The sequence below is a fragment of the Coregonus lavaretus genome (assembly GCF_964263955.1).
Source record: "Coregonus lavaretus genome assembly, chromosome: 2".
Classification (NCBI taxonomy): Eukaryota; Metazoa; Chordata; class Actinopteri; order Salmoniformes; family Salmonidae; genus Coregonus; species Coregonus lavaretus.
Window position 1 is genome coordinate 22,955,245 of NC_139989.1, and position 24,927 is coordinate 22,980,171.

General features: G+C 42.2%; 1 protein-coding gene across 4 annotated transcripts in view; it reads right to left on the bottom strand.

Annotated features, from left to right (window-relative positions):
* sugct (succinyl-CoA:glutarate-CoA transferase) overlaps positions 1–24,927 on the bottom strand; it is a 237,238-nt gene that overhangs the window by 172,597 nt on the left and 39,714 nt on the right. For all 4 annotated transcript variants that reach the window (XM_084147019.1, XM_084147018.1, XM_084147021.1 and 1 more), the window contains one exon: positions 11,700–11,795. In XM_084147019.1, the coding sequence (XP_084003145.1) occupies positions 11,700–11,795 (96 nt within the window). The remainder of the gene's footprint in view (positions 1–11,699; positions 11,796–24,927) is intronic.

Genomic DNA, 24,927 nt, shown 5'->3' on the forward strand with positions numbered 1-24,927 from the left:
AGATAATAAGTTGTTCAAATGACTTAGTATCTTGTTTGAACGACTTAGTATCTCCTTTGAACAACGTAAAAAGTAATTCAAACAAGATACTAAGTCTTTAAAAAAATAAAATAAAATGCCTTGGGCTTCAGGGCTTCTGTAATAACCAGCTAACGAACTTAAAAACAGTTTGGATGAAACATCAACAGCCCTAGGTAAGTAAAAAAAAAAACGTATGAGATTCTGGTAGTAGTAACAGTATCTAACCAATAAGGTTTGGAGCTGAGCTGGGCCAAGAAAGCCACATGGCTTGGGAACACCACCCTGCTTGCTTTTTGGGTCCAGGTCGTATTCTCAAATGACTCATGAGCAGTCTGAGAAGAAACCATAAAGGCAAGCTCAGTCTCTGGCAAAGGCTGGGAGAAATTTGTTTTACCGTTTTCTTTTTAACACCTGAAAAGGTTTTTTCCAGGATGCTTTGATTGGCACTAGAGTCATGAAACAAATTGTAATGAATTGATACAAGGTTTTTCCAGGACAATATGTGCCACAGCTTGCCACTTACAATGTAACCGAATTTGGCAATATTCTGCTTTCACTGGTACAGCAATGGGCTGTCAAATCATCCACTGGGTTAACATTTATTTTTTATTTTTTTACATTTTTGTCATTTAGCAGACGCTCTTATCCAGAGCGACTTACAGTTAGTGAGTGCATACATTATTTTTTTTATTTTTCATACTGGCCCCCAAGGGAATCGAACCCACAACCCTGGCGTTGCAAACGCCATGCTCTACCAACTGAGCTACATCCCTGCCGGCCATTCCCTCCCCTACCCTGGACGACGCTGGGCCAATTGTGCGCCGCCCACGCTGGGTCTCCTGGTCGCGGCCGGCTACGACAGAGCCTGGATTCGAACCAGGATCTCTAGTGGCACAGCTAGCACTGCGATGCAGTGCCTTAGACCACTGCCCACTCAGGAGGAAATGTTAAGATGCAAATCAAAACTATAATGATGATATAATATTAATGAAATAATCCTGAAGCCAATTCAAAACAGTATGGGACTGGATATTTTTTTTTTTTGTCTATTTTGTATATATTTCTCAATTTTTTACTTTCATTCTTTAACTAAATATACTTTCCTGCAACCCGCCTCACCCAACGTGGAAAGGATTCTATTATTTCTTTATAACTTTCATCAAGAACCGTAAGCTGAAAATAGTGGCTACCTGTTATTAGTCACCGTTAGCGTCTTCACCACTGTCCGTGGCCTACACTATCAACCAGCCAGCTCTAGCTCTAGCCTGGACAATTCGTCGGCCAGTCTGCACAGCGTGCTATCGACCCAGCGTGCTATCGACCCAGAGCTTATTGGACTTTCTGCCGGAATCACTGGACCCTAGCGCCGGATCATCACAACCAGCTAGCTAGCTGCAACCTGTTGTTGGCTGATTACCATTACCATTGCCCTATAGCACGCACCAGTTAGCCTTGAGCTAGCCTCAGGCCCATCTCCCGGCTATCTACCTCTCTGTCAACCGGACGGGACCTCCTAGTGTTGACACTGAGCCCCGCCGATCCAACACGACTGGTTTGCCGACGAAATAGTCTGATGTGGTTTCAACAGGCTTCCCGTTGCGACGACCACGAAGATCCATCTGCCAGCCCCGGCCCGCTAGCACACGCAAACTACAACTGTGCTCCCTGCTAGCTGTGCTGAAGCACCAATTTGAACTGCTCTCGGACTCACATATTGCTGTTCACTGGACCTTATGATCACTCAGCTGCACAGCTGATGCCTGCTGGACTGTTCCTTTACACGGTACCCTGTCCTGTTTATTCTGTTTAGTCTTAGCCCAAACGTTATCGCTATTTCCAGTTGTGTCTTAGCTCTCTCTAATAACACATGTGACTGCTTTATGCCTCTCTCCCATGTCAATTATGCCTTGCCTATTGCTGTTTGGGTTAGTTCTTATTATACAATTTCAATGTAGAACCCCTAGTCCCTCTCAAACTGCCTCATATAGTTCCTTTGTTCCTCCCCCCATACACGCCGAGACCGGCTCAATCGATGCCTCCAATGACGCTATCTCTTTCATTGTTACCCAACGCTTAGGGTTACCTGAACTGTACTCATATCCTTCCATATCCTTTTCTGTACATAATGCCCTGAATCTTTTCTACAACGCCCGGAGAACTGCCCCCTTTATTCTATGTACCCAACGCACTAGAAGACCAGTTCTTAAAGCCTTTAGTCGTATCCTTATTCTAGTCCTCCTCTGTTCCTCTGGTGATGTAGAGGCTAACCCAGGCCCTGCAGCCCCCAGTATCACTCCTACTCCCCAGGAGCTATCATTTGTTGACTTCTGTAACCGTAAAAGTCTTGGTTTTCTGCACATAAATATCAGAAGCCTCCTTCCTAAGTTTGAGTTATTCACTGCGTTAGCACACTCCGCCAACCCTGATGTTCTAGCAGTGTCTGAATCCTGGCTTAGGAAGGCCACCAAAAATTCTGAAATTTCCATCCCCAACTATAACATTTTCCATCTAGATAGAACTGCCAAAGGGGGTGGAGTTGCAATCTACTGTAGAGATAGCCTGCAGAGCTCCATCATACTATCCAGGTCTGTGCCCAAACAGTTTGAGCTTCTACTTCTAAAAATCGACCTTTCCAGAAATAAATCTCTCACTGTTGCCGCTTGCTACAGACCCCCCTCAGCCCCCAGCTGTGCCCTGGACACCATATGTGAATTGATTGCCCCCCATCTATCCTCAGAGTTCGTACTGCTTGGTGACCTAAATTGGGATATGCTTAACACCCCGGCCATCCTACAATCTAAACTAGATGCCCTCAATCTCACACAAATTATCAACGAACCTACCAGGTACAACCCTAAATCCGTAAACATGGGTACCCTCATAGATATCATCCTGACTAACTTACCCTCTAAATACACCTCCGCTGTCTTCAACCAGGATCTCAGCGATCACTGCCTTATTGCCTGCGTCCGTAACGGGTCCGCGGTCAAACGACCACCCCTCATCACTGTCAAACGCTCCCAAAAACACTTCAGCGAACAGGCCTTCCTAATTGACCTGGCCCAGGTATTCTTGATGGATATAGATCTCATTCCGTCAGTAGAGGATGCCTGGTTGTTCTTTAAAAGTAATTTCCTCTCAATCTTAAATAGACATGCCCCATTCAAAAAATACAGAACTAAGAACAGATATAGCCCCTGGTTCTCCTCAGACTTGACTGCCCTTGACCAGCACAAAAACATACTGTGGCGTACTGCATTAGCATCAAATAGCCCCCGCGATATGCAACTTTTCAGGGAAGTTAGGAACCAATATACACAAGCAGTTAGGAAAGCAAAGGCTAACTTTTTCAAACAGAAATTTGCATCCTGTAGCACTAACTCCAAAAAGTTTTGGGACACTGTAAAGTCCATGGAAAATAAGAGCACTTCCTCCCAGCTGCCCACTGCACTGAGGCTAGGAAACACTATCACCTCCGATAAATCTACAATAATCGAGAATTTCAACAAGCATTTTGCTACGGCTGGCCATGCTTTCCACCTGGCTACCACTACCCCGGCCACCAGCTCTGCACCCTCCGCTGCAACTTGCCCATGCCCCCCCCCCGCTTCTCCTTCACACAAATCCAGACAGCTGATGTTCTAAAAGAGCTGCAAAATCTGGACCCCTACAAATCATCTGGGCTAGACAATCTGGACCCTTTCTTTCTAAAACTAGCCACCGAAATTGTCGCAACCCCTATTACTAGCCTGTTCAACCTCTCTTTCGTAACGTCTGAGATCCCCAGAGATTGGAAAGCTGCCGCGGTCATCCCCCTCTTCAAAGGGGGTGACACTCTAGATCCAAACTGTTACAGACCCATATCCATCCTGCCCTGCCTTTCAAAAGTTTTTGAAAGCCAAGTCAACAAACAGATCACCGACCATTTCGAATCCCACCGTACCTTCTCCGCTATGCAATCCGGTTTCCGAGCTGGTCATGGGTGCACTTCAGCCACGCTCAAGGTCCTAAACGATATTATAACCGCGATCGATAATAGACAGTACTGTGCAGCCGTTTTCATTGACCTGGCCAAGGCTTTCGACTCTGTCAACCACCGCATTCTTATTGGCAGACTAAATAGCCTTGGTGTCTCAAATGACTGCCTCGCCTGGTTCACCAACTACTTCTCAGATAGAGTTCAATGTGTCAAATCGGAGGGCCTGTTGTCTGGACCTATGGCAGTCTCTATGGGGGTGCCACAGGGTTCAATTCTTGGGCCAACTCTTTTCTCTGTGTATATCAATGACGTCGCTCTTGCTGCTGGTGACTCTCAGATCCACCTCTACGCAGACGACACCATTTTGTATACATCTGGCCCTTCATTGGACACTGTGTTAACAAACCTCCAAACGAGCTTCAATTCCATACAACACTCCTTCAGTAGCCTCCAACTGCTCTTAAACACTAGTAAAACTAAATGCATGCTCTTCAACCGAACGCTGCTTGCACCCGCCCACCCGACTAGAATCACTACTCTAGACGGGTCTGACCTAGAGTATGTGGACAACTACAAATATCTAGGTGTCTGGTTAGACTGTAAACTCTCCTTCCAGACTCACATTAAGAATCTCCAATCCAAAGTTAAATCTAGAATCGGTTTCCTATTTCGCAACAAAGCCTCCTTCACTCATGCTGCCAAACATGCCCTCGTAAAACTGACTATCCTACCGATCCTTGACTTCGGCGATGTCATTTACAAAATAGCCTCCAACACTCTACTCAGCAAATTGGATGTTGTCTATCACAGTGCCATCCGTTTTGTCTCCAAAGCCCCATATAATACCCACCACTGTGACCTGTACGCTCTTGTTGGCTGGTCCTCACTACATATTCGTCGCCAAACCCACTGGCTCCAGGCCATCTATAAATCACTGCTAGGCAAATCCCCGCCTTATCTTAGCTCATTGGTCACCATAGCAACACCCACCCGTAGTCTGCGCTCCAGCGGGTATATCTCACTGGTCATCCCCAAAGCCAACACCTCCTTTGGCCACAATTCCTTCCAGTTCTCTGCTGCCAATGACTGGAACAAATTGCAAAAATCTCTGAAGCTGGAGACACTTATCTCCCTCACTAACTTTAAGCATCAGTTGTCAGAGCACCTTACCGATCACTGCACCTGTACACAGCCCATCTGAAATTAGCCCGCCCAACTACCTCATCCCTATATTGTTATTTATTTTGCTCATTTGTACCCCAGTATCTCTATTTGCACATCATCTCTTGCACATCTATCATTCCAGTGTTAATACTAATTGTAATTATGTTGCACTATAGCCTATTTTATTGCCTTACCTCCATAACTTGCTAAATTTGCACACTGTATATTATATGTATTTCTGTTGTATTTTTGACTTTGTTTTGTTTTACCCCATATGTAACTCTGTGTTGTTGTTTTTATCGCACTGCTTTGCTTTATCTTGGCCAGGTCGCAGTTGTAAATGAGAACTTGTTCTCAACTGGTTTACCTGGTTAAATAAAGGTGAAATAAAAAAATAAAAATAAAAAATACGGAAGTAAAGCAGAAGAGGTCATCACTTTACATCATATTGTGAACTGTGTGCAGAGAAAGAGCAACAGATGAAAGAGAAGGCTGCAAAAACGGTTTCCTATGAGGGTCCTTCTGAAGTCGCCCACTTCCGTGGAACCAGTTTAATGTCTCTCCTCCTCCTCCTTCTCCTCCTGCTCCATAAAAGTCACTAGTCAATGCTACACACAGCTACAGGCAAAGAGTTAAAAACAAGAGGAGAACCCGTCTCCTTGATCCTAAAACCGGATACCCTGTTAAGCAGGCCGCATCCCCTCTCATGTGTGGACTGGAACTGGCCGCACTGCACATAACACACAGCCCAACCATAACCCACACCAAAGCTATTATTTAATCCCAGGCCCAGGGGGAATGGTATTATGGTAGAGTGTACACATAGGGACTGCCGCTACAAGGGCCACTCATTGGACCAAAGATACTGCCTCTGGCCTTAATATATCATGTTCACACAATAAGACACAACCCAATGAATTTACATTATCCCTCCTACTAAAAACAGATGTGCAGGGACATAAACTGAACATGTATATCAACACTGACATTCAGAGAGAATAATATAGTTAAATTAAATTCTCAAACTGGCAATATATGCATGTAAGGGATGCACAGAAGCATTTGAAAACACGCACACTGAAACAGATTCATAGCATTTACTTATTTAAACATACAGAATCACAACAATCATGCCTATTCCCACACACTAACACACCACATTGAAAGATATGTTCCTTCTTTTATTATTCTATCCCAATACGGAGGCCAAACGGTTATGGGAAAGATAGAAATTATGGCCATTCCCACAGTAGGCCTACTTGCGGCGAATAAAACACAGCTATCAAATTACATGTAAATGTCCGATGGAAAACCCCCATGATTAATTCTCTGATAAACCTAAAATCTTTCTGTCCACAGATATGCCTTATTTTGTGGTCAAACTCCAATAACAGAATTAAAATAAAATGCATGATCCCTGTTGTGCCATAATAAATATACAGCTGACTAAATTTGGCACATCGTCCTTTTCTGTTTGCAAATGTGTGTTCTAGTTGAGAAGACATCATATAACCAGATTACTACCAACTAGTCTGTTACAAGCAGGTAAATACGTATTATTCATGACGAGATGAAGACATCAAATCAAATCAAATGGGGGGGGCAGTGCAAATAGTCCGGTAGCCATGATTGGCTGTTTAGGAGTCTTATGGCTTGGGGGTAGAAGCTGTTGAGAAGTCTTTTGGACCTAGACTTGGCACTCCGGTACCGCTTGCCGTGTGGTAGCAGAGAGAACAGTCTATGACTAGGGTGGCTGGAGTCTTTGACAATTTTGAGGGCCTTCCTCTGACACCGCCTGGTATAGAGGTCCTGGATGGCAGGAAGCTTGGCCCCAGTGATGTACTGGGCCATACGCACTACCCTCTGTAGTGCCTTATGGTCGGAGGCCAAGCAGTTGCCATATCAGGCGATGATGCAACCAGTCAGGATGCTCTCGATGGTGCAGCTGTAGAATTCTTTGAGGATCTGAGGACCCATGCCAAATCTTTTCAGTCTCCTGAGGGGGAATAGGCTTTGTCGTGCCCTCTTCACGACTGTCTTGGTGTGTTTGGACAATGATAGTTCGTTGGTGATGTGGACACCAAGGAACTTGAAGCTCTCAACCTGTTCCACTACAGCCCCGTCAATGAGAATGGGGGCGTGCTCAGTCCTCTTTTTTTTCCTGTTGTGTCGTCGGCAAACTTAATGATGGTGTTGGAGTCGTGCCTGGCCATGTAGTCATGGGTGAACAGGGAGTACAGGAGGGGACTGAGCACGCAGGTGAAATACATATTTCAGTTGTTAGAGACAGAGGCTTAAGACATGTTAAGAAAACGTCCTTATACAACCAGCATCTGACCACAACTTCATAAAACACACCACAAAATTAATAACTTAATTTTAGTCTAAAAATGCATAAACATTTAGTTTTTTCTACATCGATAGAATATCATTCCTTCCTACAGTACTTGACAATATTGCTCTCACATGGACACAGTCAAACACAGGAGATACATTTTAAAAAGAGGCATCAATTATTTGCTGTGTTTGGGCAAGACCTGACCTCTGGTGCCGGTATTCATGTATTATCACTACAGGCTCTAAATCCAGAAGAATTATCCAGACAAGTGGCAAGGTTTGGACCAACTCTCCGCCCATCTATCTGCAGTTAATCTCCCCAAGAGTAATCACATCAGTAAAAAGGAAACCAAAAAAAAACTGAAATCAAAGCTGAACTGGCCTGGCTGGCTGGCATTTCTGGCAATGATATTTAAATAAATCCATTGATGTATCTCCAACATATCTGTCATTATAACAACATATTTTGACTGGGACACTCTACCACTTAAACAATACACAGTGTAACCCAGAGTGCTCAACAGGCAGATGGGACAGAATAATATAAATACGCCGCTCAGCTCAATGTAAAATAGAAATTACAACATTGATTTGGATGAGGAACCAAGGAAAAAAACTCATATTTATTGCCCCTATTCTAAATGTAATCCAAGTTGTAAATACACTAACGGCTAAGTACAGGAAATCAGGGGGAAAACTAAACCTCAAGCAAAATAGCCATTTTGTACCACAAGAATAATGTAAGGACAAAAGTAAGTTCAACCATTCTTTACATGACACATCTACCTCATTTATCTATCCAATGGTAGTCGCTCTGATTGGTTTACTAATTATGTTTATGATAATTGTCTAAATAGCATTCTATAACATAAAAAACACTACAATCAAAATGGAACAACATTTATAAACATTACAACCGTATCATGAGGATTTTGGCATAAATCTCTATAACGAGGTGCAGTGTAAAAATAATAATAATTGAGATCAAAATGGAGTGCTCTGTTCCTCCCTGTGTCTTTGCTTATTAAAAAGAGTAGTATGAGAGACTTGTGCTCACTCAAGCCTCCTCTGCAAGCAACCTGAACCAAGGCCAACCTGAACCAAGGCCTCTGGAACTCATTCTAACGCTTTTCTCCCCTTGATTTGAACTCAGACACTTGCCAGCTCAAACAGCTCTTACTGGGAGAGTTACGGACGTGTACCACGGTAATTGTGTCAGCTCTACAAGGGTTGAGGACCTTTATCTGGGGTGGAATGGTCCAAGCCCAGATATATATTTATATGATAATCAAACATCAAAACAAGTGCAAGGCTACTTACTGTAGCAGGAATATAGAAAGTAGTACCGTAATTGAGTCACAATAAACATTGTAATAGCTAGTTGCCTCTTTATGGCTCTAAACACACAATGCACATACAAGTATGTCCTTAACTTTGCATTCAGTGGGTTAGCAAACCAGCACGTGCTGCCAACAGACTTTAAAACCACTGTTGAGCCTGCCAGGCCAAGCGTTTGCAACTTCATTTTAACATTTAAGTGAGTGCATGGCATGTTTAGCACAATACATGTGATAAATATTGGATTGTATAAATAAGACAAAATGGACTATTAAGAACAACCAGGGAGGTAAATCTGATTACTCCCATACGAGGTTGCTATTTTAGTAGCCTATGGAGGGACGATTTCTTTTCGACATGATTACGATAATTCTCTATAACTGTATAATTGGCATGATAAGTGCATCATGGTAATTGTGTACTATTTAAGAAAGTGAAATTTGCAACGTGTTTATGGCATACACTTAGATACAGCTGCTGTATGCACCATGTCTACGGTTCGGCCTCTAACAAAGAAGTTCACTACTTGAGCCCTCCAGGCCCACAGTTAAAGGCTTTACAGGACCCAGAGCTGCTGGAGCCAGAGCCAACAAAACAAAGATCAGCACTTAACAGAAATATGGGACCTATTGGGGCCCATCTTTCTAGTTTCCCCCAAAACCAAAGAGGGTAATTAAAACTAGCCAGGCCCTGGTTTGCTGTAAATCTTTCCTGCATCCCAACGTCTGCTCATGATAACTAGCACTACAATCTGAGCGGAACCGCTGTCTACCGTCTCAAGTTTTCAGACCTTTTGGTGCTGCTTTTGAGATGGGCTGGGAAAATACGACCCTGCTGTGTCCTGGATGCCCGGCCACTGACACATATGTCGATGGTTCCAAAGAGTAGTCGGGTTTCGGGACAGAGTCCACAGTCAGACGACAGCCAGGATTACAGATGGCTACGGGGCAACTCCCCTCTCACTCACTGTTCTGCAACTCTTCAGGACACCTTTCTCCGCTGCACCTCTTCTCCCAGAGTCTTCCCTAATCCCCCTTAGTCAATAAAAGGAAGGGGAATCAAACAAGCGCCACACTGTGCACACCTGCACAATAGAAGCACTCAATAACACTACAGCCTGGCCTCCACCTCCCTGTATGAAGGAAATTAAGGCCCTTTGGTTCATATACCCTTGTATGAGGTATTTACTCCGTCCAAAATAGAAAGAGAGAGAGAATAATATCTCACCACTAACAGAAATGGGTATTTTACCACCATGGGGGCCACTTGTAGGGTTAGTCATGTCAGCAATGGATTGATTTGTTTGAAGGTAAGATTGGAAGAAGGTTATTGTGCTGCAATAAAGTTGAATTTGAACCAATGGAATAGCCCCAAAAGTGCAAACCCTGCCCATCTGGCACTCCAGACAGGCTCAATCAGACCCAAAGTATTTGAAAGAAAACAAACCAACAAAAAACGCGGCATTAGAGGTGTACACTTCTCCATTTAATGTAGTTACGAAAGTTCAATCAGTAAGGCTGGTCTGAATGTATCGTCACTTCATGGAGTACAGAGCCAAAACAACAACAAAAATGTGTCACTGTCCCAATACTTTTGGAGCTCACTGTAGGTAAATTATACGAATGATGGTCGCATGAACAGGGTCCAAACAGGAACAGATTAATGAATGCACTAAATAGTGGTGAAGAATGAATTGGCTTGAGTGAAAGGAGAAACATAAGTTAGTACAATGTTCAAAGTGTGATGTTGGGGAACTCCCTGAGCCACATTGCCACAGTTAACATTGTTTTCAAACAAATCCAAAACGGATATTATTGCAGTGCACAATAACGAAAATGTGTTTTGAGCAGGGCCCTCTGCTCTACTGAAAAGTAATGGTGGTTAGAATCCAACTGGGAGTGACAGTTGAAACCAGCTTGGTGGCAGTCTGGCTTAGTGGCATGACATATCATAAACTTCAGTTGGGCTCCTAACCACATTATCTACTTACATTTACCTTTTAGTCATTTAGCAGACACTCTTATCCAGAGCGACTTACAGTTAGTGAGTATACTGGCCCCCCGTGGGAAACAAACCCACAACCCTGGCGTTGCAAGCGCCATGCTCTACTAACTGAGATATAGGAGGGACTTCAAAAATAGAATCTACTTTAAATCACACCAAATAGTTTGTTGTGTCCTGTTTGGAAGGCTGGTGAGCTCATTCTTCAAATCTCCTAATAATTACTTTCTCCCAGCTAAACAATTGAGCAATTTTCACTGGGGGCTTATCCAATTCAACAATTATGCAATTAAAATGTCCTTCCATGGTAGGTTTCAAATAATTGAAATTGTAGAAATGTGAAAAAATATTCTGCACACCTGATTTTACCTCTGCACATGAATTGTTCATGTTTTGGTCAGAGACCAAGACCGGTCCACCGGTATCTAATACGCTTAGAAAGTGGAGACATCATAGAACGTAAAAAATTGACGTTTTGGAGACACCGTCACGCTTGCTAGCAAAGAGATTTGCAGTGGCTAATTAATGGTAAATAAGTGAATTGTTTAGCCTCACAATTAGCCAAGATGCTTAGCTAGCTAGCTAAAATAGTTTACAGTTAGTTAGCAATCTCTTCTACAGTTTTGCTAGGTACAGTAGCACTGCCATGTCAATTATAACCTGTCAAAAAATGACGGGTGTCTCCAGTTGTGTTGACATTTCACCATTTTGTCGCGCAGCCATGCATATCCATTTTCTATGCATATTGGAAACATTTGCAACCGATTAAACCACCCGTCTTAAAGACACAGGTAAAGCTACTGGAGGGAATGAATGAAGGAAACCTGGTTAAGTGGAAAGCATGCTAGTTGCACTGCACCTGATATGGGACGATGCTCTCATGGGCTGTTCCCCATCTCCTGGCTTCCTTCCCAGCATTGAGGTAATTTGCAGCAATGTGTGTGAGACAAGCCACCTGAGAGAGAGAGAGAGAGAGAGAGAGAGAGAGAGAGAGAGAGAGAGAGAGAGAGGAGAGAGAGGGAGAGGGAGAGCGAGAGGGAAGGGGACAGTGAGAGCAGAGCTTTAAATCTATGACCTGTCAGGAAGCTCATTACACCCAGCTGCTTAGTGAGTCCAGTTAATTTTAAAACTTTCACAGCACTTCGATGTGAAAACAAGCAACAGCTCCACCTCGTCTTGCAACATGCTTCACTCTATTTCTCCTTATCGGTTTATCATTCACTAAATAGCAACTGTCTATTGTCAGCTGATACATATATATGTTTTGAAGGTTTTAAGCACTAAGAGTAGCATTTCAGTTTCTCCTGTTGTGTCAATGGCAGACTCCCGGGGTGAGTTGACAATGCCCAGATGAAAGCTCATATAAGATGCTCTGCAGCTGAGACAATATTTAGCTATGTAAACACTGATGCTTTTAGAAGATGTTGACGCAATTGTTTAAAGGAACATTCAGCGAGTTTGCCAAGATCAAAGCCCTGTAGTGATGATTTAATATCAGAAATGGGATGGAGGGTCTCCACACAGCATCTGCATTCTTCCTCTAAGCCCCATTCCAACTTCCAAAGCAAGCCTGGCCTGGCACACAGCCATGCATCGGGCCTATCCATCTCCCAACAGCTCCTACATTCAGGTAATTGTCCAATGTTAGCACAATTTTGGAACATACTGTCTCTCTTTGTGTTTAAATAACACCGGTCAACTTCTTGACTTCTATAGTTCGTTTTTTAACGGACTCTCAACAAAGTTAAACAATCACACCTGAAAGTGTGTAAACCTCTGTGTAAAATGGTTATAATAGCAAGATTGATTATGACAATAGTGGATGACATATTGATAGCATTACATGACAACAATTCAATTCCGACTTCCATTTAAGAATGTCTCAAGGCAGTCTGCCTGGTTGCAACGACATAATGGCAGATTAGTGTTAATTTTTAAAAACATTTTTTACATTTTAGTAATTTAGCAGACACTCTTATCCAGAGCGACTTACAGTTTTTAGTGAGTGCATACATTTTCATACTGGCCCCCCGTGGGAATCGAACCCACAACCTTGGCATTGCAAACGCCATGCTCTACCAACTGAGCTTCACGGGACTACTAATCAATAACATAATTACCATTTTTTGGAGGACTGACTCAATTGGGTCAATGTCTTACTAAATGTGTAATTCATTGTACTTTATACGGTGTCGTGTCTTTTACATTGCGATATGTAGGGACTTTGTTCGGATGGGGGTGGTCATTCATGCCAAGGGTTAGGCAGTGAACAGACTTAAGTACAGCAAGACTACTCCACATGACAAGAACCAAGTAGCAATTCCAATGCCTATCATTTGCTCCACACTGTTGCTTTTTGGCAGCAAGACGTAAAGAATAAATTACTGCACGCTTTCCAGCCATCCATGACTTCAGCTCTGTTCATTTTCGACTTCTCTAAGCCATTCATTCTAACTCATATTTATTTTAGCTACTTTCCTGCCAGGAGCTATCCTAATTTAGATTGGTAGGGTATGAATTTCCCTGACAGAAACCACACGCAGGCCATGATGACGATACCAAAGAAAATGGGCTAAAGGAATTGCTGAAGTCAAGTAGGTAAACTGGCAATGAGGACACTAGAAACAAGCCTTTAAAAAGCTGAGGTTGTGTCCCTCTTTGTGCCTGCACTCCATTCTGATAGGTCAGTCTTAGTCCTCCACTGGTTCCAATTTGGGGCCGATTCCACTGTCCACTGGTGTGGTTCAAGTCGAGATCTGTAATTGTCCCACAAAGTGTAAGCCATAAAGAGTTCACCCTCACTGCCTGAAACAGAAATGTGGTCCCAGGACAGCAGTCACTCTCCCTGCCACTTAGGCCTGTCAGGGAGATCACACAAGAGCTCTTTCAGAGCCAACTGTCCCTCTGCTCACATTGCTTCCACATACCTCAGCATCCTGCATTTGACATGTTCCTACTTACTCATGGAGTTTGATTATTTGATGCATCCATCTATAGAAATCAAACATGGTTGCAGAACAATACCAAATGGGTCTTGATTCTGTAACCTTAAGAATCTGTTCAGATTTGTGTTCAGATGTTTCTTAGAATGAAATACCCATATTGTGAGCAGATTGTAGGCTGCTCTGCCTTGGCATTGACATCTCCATATCATGAGAAATGTTTGCACTCAAAAGCCAATCCTGCAATCATGGTTATACATTTAATGTGTGTGTCTTTATTCCAAACCCTGATTGTAAAAGGCTCATCCTTACATTAACCTCAGAGTAATAACAGATGTTATTTCAAAAGGATTGGTTTCTCTGAGATTAAGCAACCACTTGATATTGTTACAAACAAACAGTGATAAACTGGTTGCAATGACGTCATGCTCATGTTGTACACTGGTTGTAGAAATATTTTTTTGTTTTGTTATGCAAACGTCTTCTTCTCAAAAACAAAACCAGTTAACAACCAGAAAATTACATCATTAAGATGTCATATGCCAAATTTAGCCTACCGGTTAATATGCACCGAACTCTGATAGCCAATTGCAGAAGTTTCTCATTTCATATTTCAATTTGGAAATATACTGTATATAATGCTAAAGTTCTATAATGCATAAATATTAAAGGAGCAATATGTAATATTTTAGCCATAATTAAAATGTCTTAATTTATTTGTAAAGACACTGCTTAGAACAACCTGAAATGTCTTAGTACTGCTTCTTACCTTCATATAATGATCCAAAATTGTATTGCTAAAATGTGCTATCAAGAACGGGAACCAATCATAATACACAAAGTTGTACACAAAACAACAGCTGGACAGACTAGTCACAAAAAAAATTATGATAATAATTTGCAGTATCACGCTGCGTTCTAAAACGTTCTCTCATGGATTTCTATTCCTTTGCTACTACTGGTATGTAATTGACTATTGGCGCTAGTTGCAGGTGGAAATGTTACATGTATAACCTTTAACTTTCTGTCAGCTATTGACCATATTGGATGTTCTACATCAGGCAACCCATCTCCACAGAAAAGACAAACTTTAAATGTGATTTATAAACATTTTAAAAAAGTCGGACAATTATGCATCTGGCAACCCTTTTAGCCAAAGGATTGGGAAGAAAGGCTAATCTGGATTGGCCATCGCTTTATGCTTTATCCAGCTTTATCCAGCCACCATCAAATTGCTCAGAGGTTAGATTACTGTGGCCACAAGAGATCAGGGAGGAATGCACACTGGGATATGGAGGGGAGGGGTACTCGGGGTGAACATATTAATCTCTGGCAGCCCAGGGGTCGACCACAGCAACCACGACCTAAAAGCCTCAGATGTGACATTATGCATCGACCACAATCCACACACAATACCAGCCCAGATATCAGGGGACATGGAAACAAATATGCCACAACTTTCTGTCTATTGGAAGAACTGCAGTAAGTCAGAATACCTAGTGAGAGAAACGAGCATTGCCTTGTTTGATTCCTGGATGCAATTAGAAATGAATGAAGGTTGGAAAAAAACTTCCAAGGAAGAATTCCCTGACCCATAACATAGGGATACAAACAAATGTATTATTGGAGCTACCTCCCAAAACCACATCCTTTGTGTGAATTTGTATGATCCAAGGACACAGAGTCTGATTGGTTAGTTCTGCAACATGGTCTGATACAATATGAAGGCTCACCAGGGAAAATGGGCAATACAAGTGAACTCTCTAACATAAATTCCCGGAAAGATCCAAAGCCCCTATTGAATAAAATCGAAATTGCGGGATTCAACGATCAGTCAAAATCATAATTTCCATCAGAAGGAAGAAATTGTTTAAATCTAAATGCAGCTTTGAAAGTTGAAATGTACACTGTTGAAATGTAATAGTTCAAATCTAAAATATGTTTAAATAATAGACAAATTAAAAATACTCATTTATAAAGCAGAAAACGATTTATAAAACAATAGCTTCCATTTTTGTTACCTGTTACGTAGATGAGGCATACTGATGTTTTTATACTGTGGGTGGATAGAATCATTAATTGGCTATGGCATCTGCTTGCGTGAAAGCTTTTCTCCCTAGCGCACATATATGAACTTAATCTGATACCTGCCTTCGATGTATATGTACCTCCTTATCTCGTACCTCTGAGAAGTGTATATGTGGAAAGCCTACCATTGATGTAGAGATGTACAGTGCCTTGCAAAAGTATTCATCCCTCTTGGCGTTTTTCCTATTTTGTTGCATTACAACCGGAAAAGTGGTGTGTGCATATTTATTCACTGTCTTTGCTATGAAGCCCCTAAATAAGATCTGGTGCAACCAATTACATTCAGAAGTCACAAAATTAGTTAAATAAAGTCCACCTGTGTGCAATCTAAGTGTCATATGATCTCAGTATATATACACACACCTGTTCTGAAAGGCCCCAGAGTCTGCAACACCACTAAGCAAGGGGCACCACCAAGCAAGCGGCACCATGAAGACCAAGGAGCTCTCCAAACAGGTCAGGGACAAAGTTGTGGAGAAGTACAGATCAGGGTTGGGTTATAAAAAAATATCAGAAACTATGAACATCCCACGGAGCACCATTAAATCCATTATTAAAAAATGGAAATAATATGGCAGCACAACAAACATGCCAAGTGTCACGTCCGTTAGAGTGAGTAGACCAAGGCGCAGCGTGAGATTTGTACATATTATTTAATTAAGTGCACACACAATAAACAAAACAACAAACGATACGTGAAGTCCACGGTACAAACACAAAACCAACTGGAACAAGATCCCACAACTATTGTGGGAAAACAGCCTGTATAAATATGGCTCCCAATCAGAGACAACCAGCAACAGCTGACACTCGTTGCCTCTGATTGGGAACCACTCTGGCCAACACAGAAATACAAAACTAGAATCCCGACATAGAGCAACAACACATAGAATCTACACACCCTGGCTCAACATATAGAGTCCCCATAGCCAGGGTGTGACACCAAGAGAGGGCCGCCCACCAAAACTCACGGACCAGGCAAGGAGGGCATTAATCAGAGAGGCAACAAAGAGACCAAAGATAACCCTGAAGGAGCTGCAAAGCTCCACAGTGGAGATTGGAGTATCTGTCCATAGGACCACTTTAAGCCGAACACTCAAAAGACCTGGGCTTTACGGAAGTGTGGCCAGAAAAAAGCCATTGCTTAAAGAAAAAAAAATAAGCAAACACGTTTCATGTTCACCAAAAGGCATGTGGGAGACTCCCCAAACATATGGAAGAAGGTACTCTGGTCAGATGAGACTAAAATTCGGCTTTTTGGGCATCAAGGAAAACACTATGTCTGGCGCAAACCCAACACCTCTCATCACCCCGAGAACACCATCCCCACAGTGAAGCATGGTGGTGGCAGCATCATGCTGTGCGGATGTTTTTTATCGGCAGGGTCTGGGATACTGGTCAGAATTGAAGGAATGATGGATGGCACTAAATACAGGGAAATTCTTGAGGGAAACCTGTTTCAGTCATCCAGAGATTTGAGACAGGGATGGAGGTTCACCTTCCAGCAGGACAATGACCCTAAGCATACTGCTAAAGCAACACTCGAGTGGTTTAAGGGGAAACATTTAAATGTCTTGGAATGGCCTAGTCAAAGCCCAGACCTCAATCAAATTGAGAATCTGTGGTATGACTTAAAGATTGCTGTACACCAGCGGAACCCATCCAACTTGAAGGACCTGGAGCAGTTTTGCCTTGAAGAATGGGCAAAAATCCCAGTGGCTAGATGTGCCAAGCTTATAGAGACATACCCCAAGAGACTTGCAGCTGTAATTGGGGGGGGGGGGGGTTGTCTTATTTCTTGTTTGTTTCACAAAAAAATGTATTTTGCATCTTCAAAGTGGTAGGCATGTTGTGTAAATCATATCATACAAACCCCCAAAAATCAATTTTTATTCCAGGTTGTAAGACAACAAAATAGGAAAAATTCCAAGGGGGGTGAATACTTCACTTATTCCACATTGTTGTTACAGCCTGAATTCAAAATTGATTAATTGTATATTTTTTTCTCACCCATCTACATAAAATAATACCCCATAATGACAAAGTGAAAGAATTTTTATATAATTTATTTGCAATTGTATTGAAGATTAAATTCAGAAATCTCATTTACATAAGTAATCACACCCCTGAGTCAATACATGTTAGAATCACCTTTGGCAGTGATTACAGTAGTGAGTCTTTCTGGGTAACTCGCTAAGAGCTTTTCACACCTGGATTGTACAATATTTTCACATTATTCTTATTTAATAATTCTTCAAGCTTTGTCAAGTTGGTTGTGCATCATTGGTAGACAACCATTTTAAAGTATTGCCATAGATTTTCAAGCCAATTTAAGTCAAAACTGTAACTAGGCCACTCAGGAACATTCAATGTCGTCTTGGTAAGCAAATCCAGTCTAGATTTGGCCTTGTGTTTTAGGTTATTGTCTTGCTGAAAGGTGAATGTCTCCCAGTGTCTGTTGGAAAGCAGACAAGGTTTTCCTCTACGATTTTGCCTGTGCTTAGCTCTATTCCGTTTCTTTTCACCCTAAAAAACTCCCTAGTGCTTGCCGATGACAAGCATACCCATAACATGATGCAGCCACCACCATGCTTGAAAATATTAAGAGTGGTACTCAGTGAAGTGTTGTGTTGTGTTGGATTTTCCCCAAACATAACGCTTTGTATTCAGGACTTAAAGTACATTTCTTTGCCACATTTTTTGCAGTTTTACTTTAGTGCCTTATTTCAAACAGGATGCATGTTTTGGAATATTTTTACTCTGTACAGGCTTCCTTCTTTTCACTCTGTCATTTAGGTTAGTATTGTGGAGTAACTACAATGTTGTTGATCCATCCTCAGTTTTATCACAGCCATTCAACTCTCTAACTGGCCTCATGGTGAAATCCATGAGCTGTTTCCTTCCTCTCTAGCAACTGAGTTAGGAAGGATGCCTGTATCTTTGTAGTTACTGGGTGTATTGATACACTATCCAAAGTGTAATTAATAACTTCACCATGCTCTAATGGATATTCAATGTCTTTTATTTTTACCCTTTTTAATTTTAAATTTGAACTTATTTAGGCTTGCCATAACAAAGAGGTTGAATACTTATTGACTCAAAACATTTCAGATTTTCATTTTTAATTAATTTGTAAAAATGTCTAAAAGCACAATTCCACTTTGACATTATGGGGTATTGTGTGTAGGCCAGTAACAAAATCTCAATTGAGTCAATTTTAATCCATTCCAGTCTGAAACACAACAAAATGTAGAAAAGGTAAAGGGGTGTGAATACTTTGAAGGCACTGTATGACATAACAGTCTCTGGCCAAGTGATGTTTGGCACAGAACAAGGACCTGCTGTGAGAAAGGGGTGAATTAGGGTTAGTTCCAGAAAAGAGATGAGGAAGGACCCCTTTAGTTTGTGTATTTTGGTTCAATCCACCCGCAATCTGTAGAAAACACCCTCGCAAATATTTGTTGAGCTTTACTTTTCCCTCGACCTGCCACGATAAGACTATAGAAAAAGTTGCACTGGAATGTTTCAGGCGTTGGTGGGAGGAAAAGAGATCTTTCTCACAAAGACGACGCAATGTGCTCTCGTACTGTTTCAGGAGGACATTTATTTGTAAGGGCTTTAGTAAATCTCAAATGTCCTCTTTGCCTAGTAGTGCAAGTGAGGCCACTGGCATTCAAAGGATGGGGATCCTTAACTTCAGTGGGGCCTCCAGGGTACAGCAACCATAGTCATCAAAATGTGTAAAGACTGCTACAAAACTAATATCTACCGATACCCTGCGGCAATGTCAAGCCAGTTGAATAATTAGTTCACTGACTGCCTGTCAGTTAGGCATACGTTTAGTCTATCCATCTTGTGACATTTTAAAAAGCACCAAGTTCTATTTAAACAAGGCCTGCGTCTTAGACAGATTACTCTGCATGCCTTATCAATGTACCCGAGTGGAGCTTCATTGTCACATGGGTCCCATGTTACGATGTGAGAGAAACGAGAGCACTACATAAACCATTCTCCTAAAGCAACAGTGTCATCCCTCCGATTAATATGCAGCCAAGGGGCCTAACATGATCCAGCTTTGAACTCGCCCTGTCTGAGAGATCATGGCAACATGCTGTCAGGAGAGACGCAAGTGCCGGGCCGACATGTAAACGCGGACGTTCTTCACACTCCATTGATTTAAATGGAATTACGTTCTTGGCGCCGGAACTGTCTGGTCTCTGCTCTCAACAGGAGACAGAATCTCTATTGATAGTCACTGAATCAGGTCTAGTGTATGCCGAGTGTTTTTAGATCTCAGGCACTGTGACGACTGGATCTAATGGACAGTGATCATAACAGCAAGCTTGTGGGCACTAATAATACAGTTGACCAAAGGTTATGCATGGCCAAATCTTACTGTGTAGCTGCTTAAGAGCTGGCTGTGGGGAGAAACATACCATTTGTTTTGTATAAAACATTAAATATTATGGATTTATTTACTACAAAATATTTGTTTCTTCTAAAAATACATCATAGCACATTTCCTAACTGAACAGTTATCAAACTAAAAGTTAAAGGCGCTAACACATTTTTATAAATTTTTGCATAGTAATTTCAGAAAATTTACATAATATATATTTCGCTAACAGTGGAATGGCAGTGTTTCACAGTATTACTTATCCATCAGTGTTGTGATTGGCTGTGATACTCGCCTATTAATTTCTCGCACCGGAGCGGCATCGGTTGTCAAACTGAGAAAGCGGTTCTGACTTTGTGGCTGTGTTATCTAGTGGAAATCGCTAATTTCCTTTTTGTAAAAATTCTGCACAGTTCGCTCAATTTCAGTTTATGTGAGAAAACAAGCACTGAATAGTGTAGGTACCATCTAAATCGCTATGTGGAGCACTTTTAAGGACATCTGACACAGTTCAGCAAATAGAAAGTGTTAGGTCAGATGGATCTCTAAAACATCCAATGAAATAAAACAGTGTGAGGTCAGACAGCAAAAACGTATGAAAAGCTTTGCGCACAGTCATTGAGAGATTATTTCTGTATGTTCCCAAGTATCACTTTCTTATTTGGTCTTGTGGCTCAAATGATATGCTTAGTGGGAATGGATTCTTTCCACCAAGAGCAAAGGAGGGGTATGTTTCATGATCAACAACTCATGCAAACTGGAAACCGCAAATTCGTTGTAGCTGGGGATTTTAATAAAGCACATTAAAAAAATTTGCTACCGAAATTCCATCAACACATCTCCTCTCTCACTTGTGGGAATAGAATGCTAGACCACTGTCATTCTCCATTCCGAGACAGATAAAAAGCCCTGCCCGTGGGAAGATCTGTTCAACGCTGGTCTGACCAATCAGAATCTATGTTACAAGACTGCTTTGATCACAGGGTTTAATCAGGAAGTGCTTAGAGGATGTTGTCCCAACAATGACTATGTGCACATATCCCAACCAGAAACCATGGGTAAATAGCAACATCCGTGCAAAACAGAGCGAAGACCAACGCATTTAACTCTGGTCGGATTTCTGGGGATATGGATGAATAAAAAAAATATGTTACGACCTCCGGCAATCAATCAAAGATGCAAAAAGACAGAACAGGGAAAAAGTGGAATTGCATTTCAACGGCTACGACGCGAGACGCATATGGCAAGGACTACAAACCATCAGGGACTATAAAGGGAAAACCAGCTGAGCGGCGAACAATGATGCCTCTCTCCCAGACGAGCTAAACACTTTCAATGCTCGCTTTGAGGTAGTCAACATCGATTCTCCTACAGGGCCCCTCTCGATCTCTCGATCTCTGTGGCAGACGTGAGTAAGATCTTCAAGTGTGTGAATACTCGCAAAGCAGCTGGCCCGGACGGTATTCCTGGCCTCGCCCTCAGAGCATGCGCAGACCAGCTGGCTGGAGTGTTCAGGGACATATTCAACCTCTCCCTGTCTGTGATCCCCACATGGTTCAATATGTCTACCATTGTCCCTGTACCTAAGCAAACTAAGGTAACCTGCCTGAATAACTACCGCACTCACTTTTGTCATCATTAAGTGTTTTGAGAGGCTGGTCAAGGACCCCATCAGCTCCACCTTACCTGTAAGTAAGCATTGCAGTGTTAGTCTACACCTGTTGTTTACGAAGCATGTGACAAATAACATTTGATGTGATTTGACACCCTGCACCCACTCCAATTTTTATACCGCCCCAACAGATCCATGACACAATCACTTTTGCTCTACACACTGCCCTATCCCACCTGGACAAGAAGAACACCTACAGTATGTGAGAATGCTGTTCATCGTCTACAGCTCAGCGTTCAACAACACTAAGCTCAAGGTCCTGGATATGAATACCTCCCTCTGCAACTGGATCCCGGACTTCCTGCCAGGCAGACCCCAGGTGGTGAGGGTAGGCAACAACACCTCCGCCACGATGACCCTCAACACGTGGGACCCCCAGGGGTGCGGGCTCAGCCCCCTCCTGTACTCCCTGTTAGGGTTGAATGGCGGGAACCTGGTTACCGAGATTTACCACCCAAAACCACTCCCTTTTTCCGGGATAAATAACTGTAAGAAACCGGTCAATTCTAATAAATTATTTATATGAACAGCATGACGTGAAATGGAATGGAACTGTTGAATGATATGTGATGACTAAATCTGGCTTCTCTTCGGCGTGATGAATCAACGCTCAGGGTGGGGACAGACAGCACATCTCAGTATGGAGTGCAGTTCACAATGCATGTAGACCCATCATCTCATCATGGTAACTTTTATTCTTGTGACAGGTCGGCCTACATTTGCTGCAGCATAGCCTATGCTACAGTATTATAAAGACCGAATTTGTCTCTTTACACATCTCCATCTGGCTTTCGGGGGTCACCTTATCTTTTAATTGTAAAGATTATTATAAAATTTTTTGCAACTGCAGAGTTTTAAAACAGCCTATCACTCGAATATCGTTGCTTTAAATCAGTGCACGCTTGAGCACTCTCTCGCAGTCTTTCTCTCCATCAATGCCATTCAAATTGCATCCAAAATAGATCATCCTGTTCAAGATTGTTAGGCCTATACATAGATGTCCTAGCCTCTCTCTTTCAGGTAATAAATTCAATGCAGTACTAGCCTTATATTTAGCTAATGAATGATGGGTTATGCATAATACAAATCTAACGTATAGCCTGTCTTTTACGCAATACGCACGCACCTGTGCTCTGCTGGCCTCTCTCCTTAAAAAATGCATGCAGGAAAAGCTAGCTGGACATCTTTTTTTTTCTCGCATTTCTTATACCAATAGACTATTCGAAGAGGGACGCAAGCCATTGTTTGCTGAATGTTAAATACAGCAGCCAATAGAACTCACGATTAGTTTGAAAGAGCAAACGCACGATTGTGGTAGGCTATAGCAGCTATTTATTCAGACCCAATACCAATCAATCTTCATGAAGGGAAGTGAAAGCCTTCTGCATCTAATTCAAGTCCTATATTATTCAAGCATGTCATGAGAATTATGAAGATAATGTTGAAAGCGAGGAAGGAATGAAGCAAGAATAGAGAGAGAAAGAGGAGGAAGGCTAATAAAATTAGAGGAAATATTATGAAAGGTATATATGCGTCAGCCTACTTATTATACAAGTAGGCCCTATTATATTTCAATATTAAAATTAAATTAGCTAGCCTATACTTGTAAATTTGTGCTGCACCAGAATCACATTCTCTCCCTGCTTTGTCATGGTTTGAACGAGGTGCATAATTCCAGTCCATATAATACAGTATAATACAATACAGTACAGTAATACAGTTCACACTTAAAAAGATTAGCCTACTGGAGCTTATTTCATGTATTTACCCAAGAGACCATATATCTAGCTACATACTGTGCAAAGTGCATTCGGAAAGTATTCAGACCCCTTCCCTTTTTCCACATTTTGTTACGTTAAAGCCTTATTCTGAAATGGATTAAATAATAATATAATAAATAATAATATAATAAATAAATACAAATCCTCATTAATCTACACACAATAGCCCATAATGACAAAGCGAAAACTGGTTTTTAGAAATTGTAGCAAATGTATTAAAAGTAAAAAACAGAAAAACGTTATTTACGTACGTTTTCAGACCCTTTCCTATGAGACTTGAAATTGAGCTCAGTCGCATCTTGTTTCCATTGATCATCCTTGAGATGTTTTTACAACTTGATTGGAGTCCACCTGTGGTCAATTCAATTGATTGGACATGATTTGGAAAGGCACACACCTGTCCATATAAGGTCCCACAGTTGACAGTGCATGTCAGAGCAAAAACCAAGCCATGAGGTCGAAGGAATTGTCTGTAGAGCTCTGAGACAGGATTGTGTCAAGGCAAAGATCTGGGGAAGGGTACCAACACTTCCTGCAGCATTGAAGGTGCCCAGGAACACAGTGGCCTCCATCATTCTTAAATGGAATAAGTTTAGAACCACCAAGACTCTTCCTTGAGCTGGCCGCTTGTCCAAATTGAGCAATTGGGGGAGAAGGGCCTTGGTCAGGGAGGTGACCAAGAACCCAATGGTCACTCTGACAGAGCTCCAGAGTTAATCTGTGGAAATGGGAGAACCTTCCAGAAGGACAACCATCTGCAGCCCTCCACCAATCAGGCCTTTATGGTAGAGTGGCCAGACGGAAGCCATTCCTCAGTAAAAGGCACATGACAGCCCGCTTGGAGTTTGCCAAAAGACACCTAAAGGATTCAGACCATGAGAAACAAGATTCTCTGGTCTGATGAAACCAAGATTTTACTATTTGGCCTGAATGCCAAGCATTACGTCTGGAGGAAACCTGGCACCAACCCTACGGTGAAGCATGGCGGTGGCAGCATCATGCTGTGGGGATGTTTTTCAGCGGCAGGGACTGGGAGACTAGTCAGGATCGAGGGAAAGATGAACAGAGCAAAGTACAGAGAGATCATTGATGAAAACCTGCTCCAGAGCACTCAGGACCACAGACTGGGGTGAAGGTTCAGCTTCCAACAGGACAACGACCCTAAGCACACAGCCAAGACTATGGCTTTGGGACAAGTCTCTGAATGT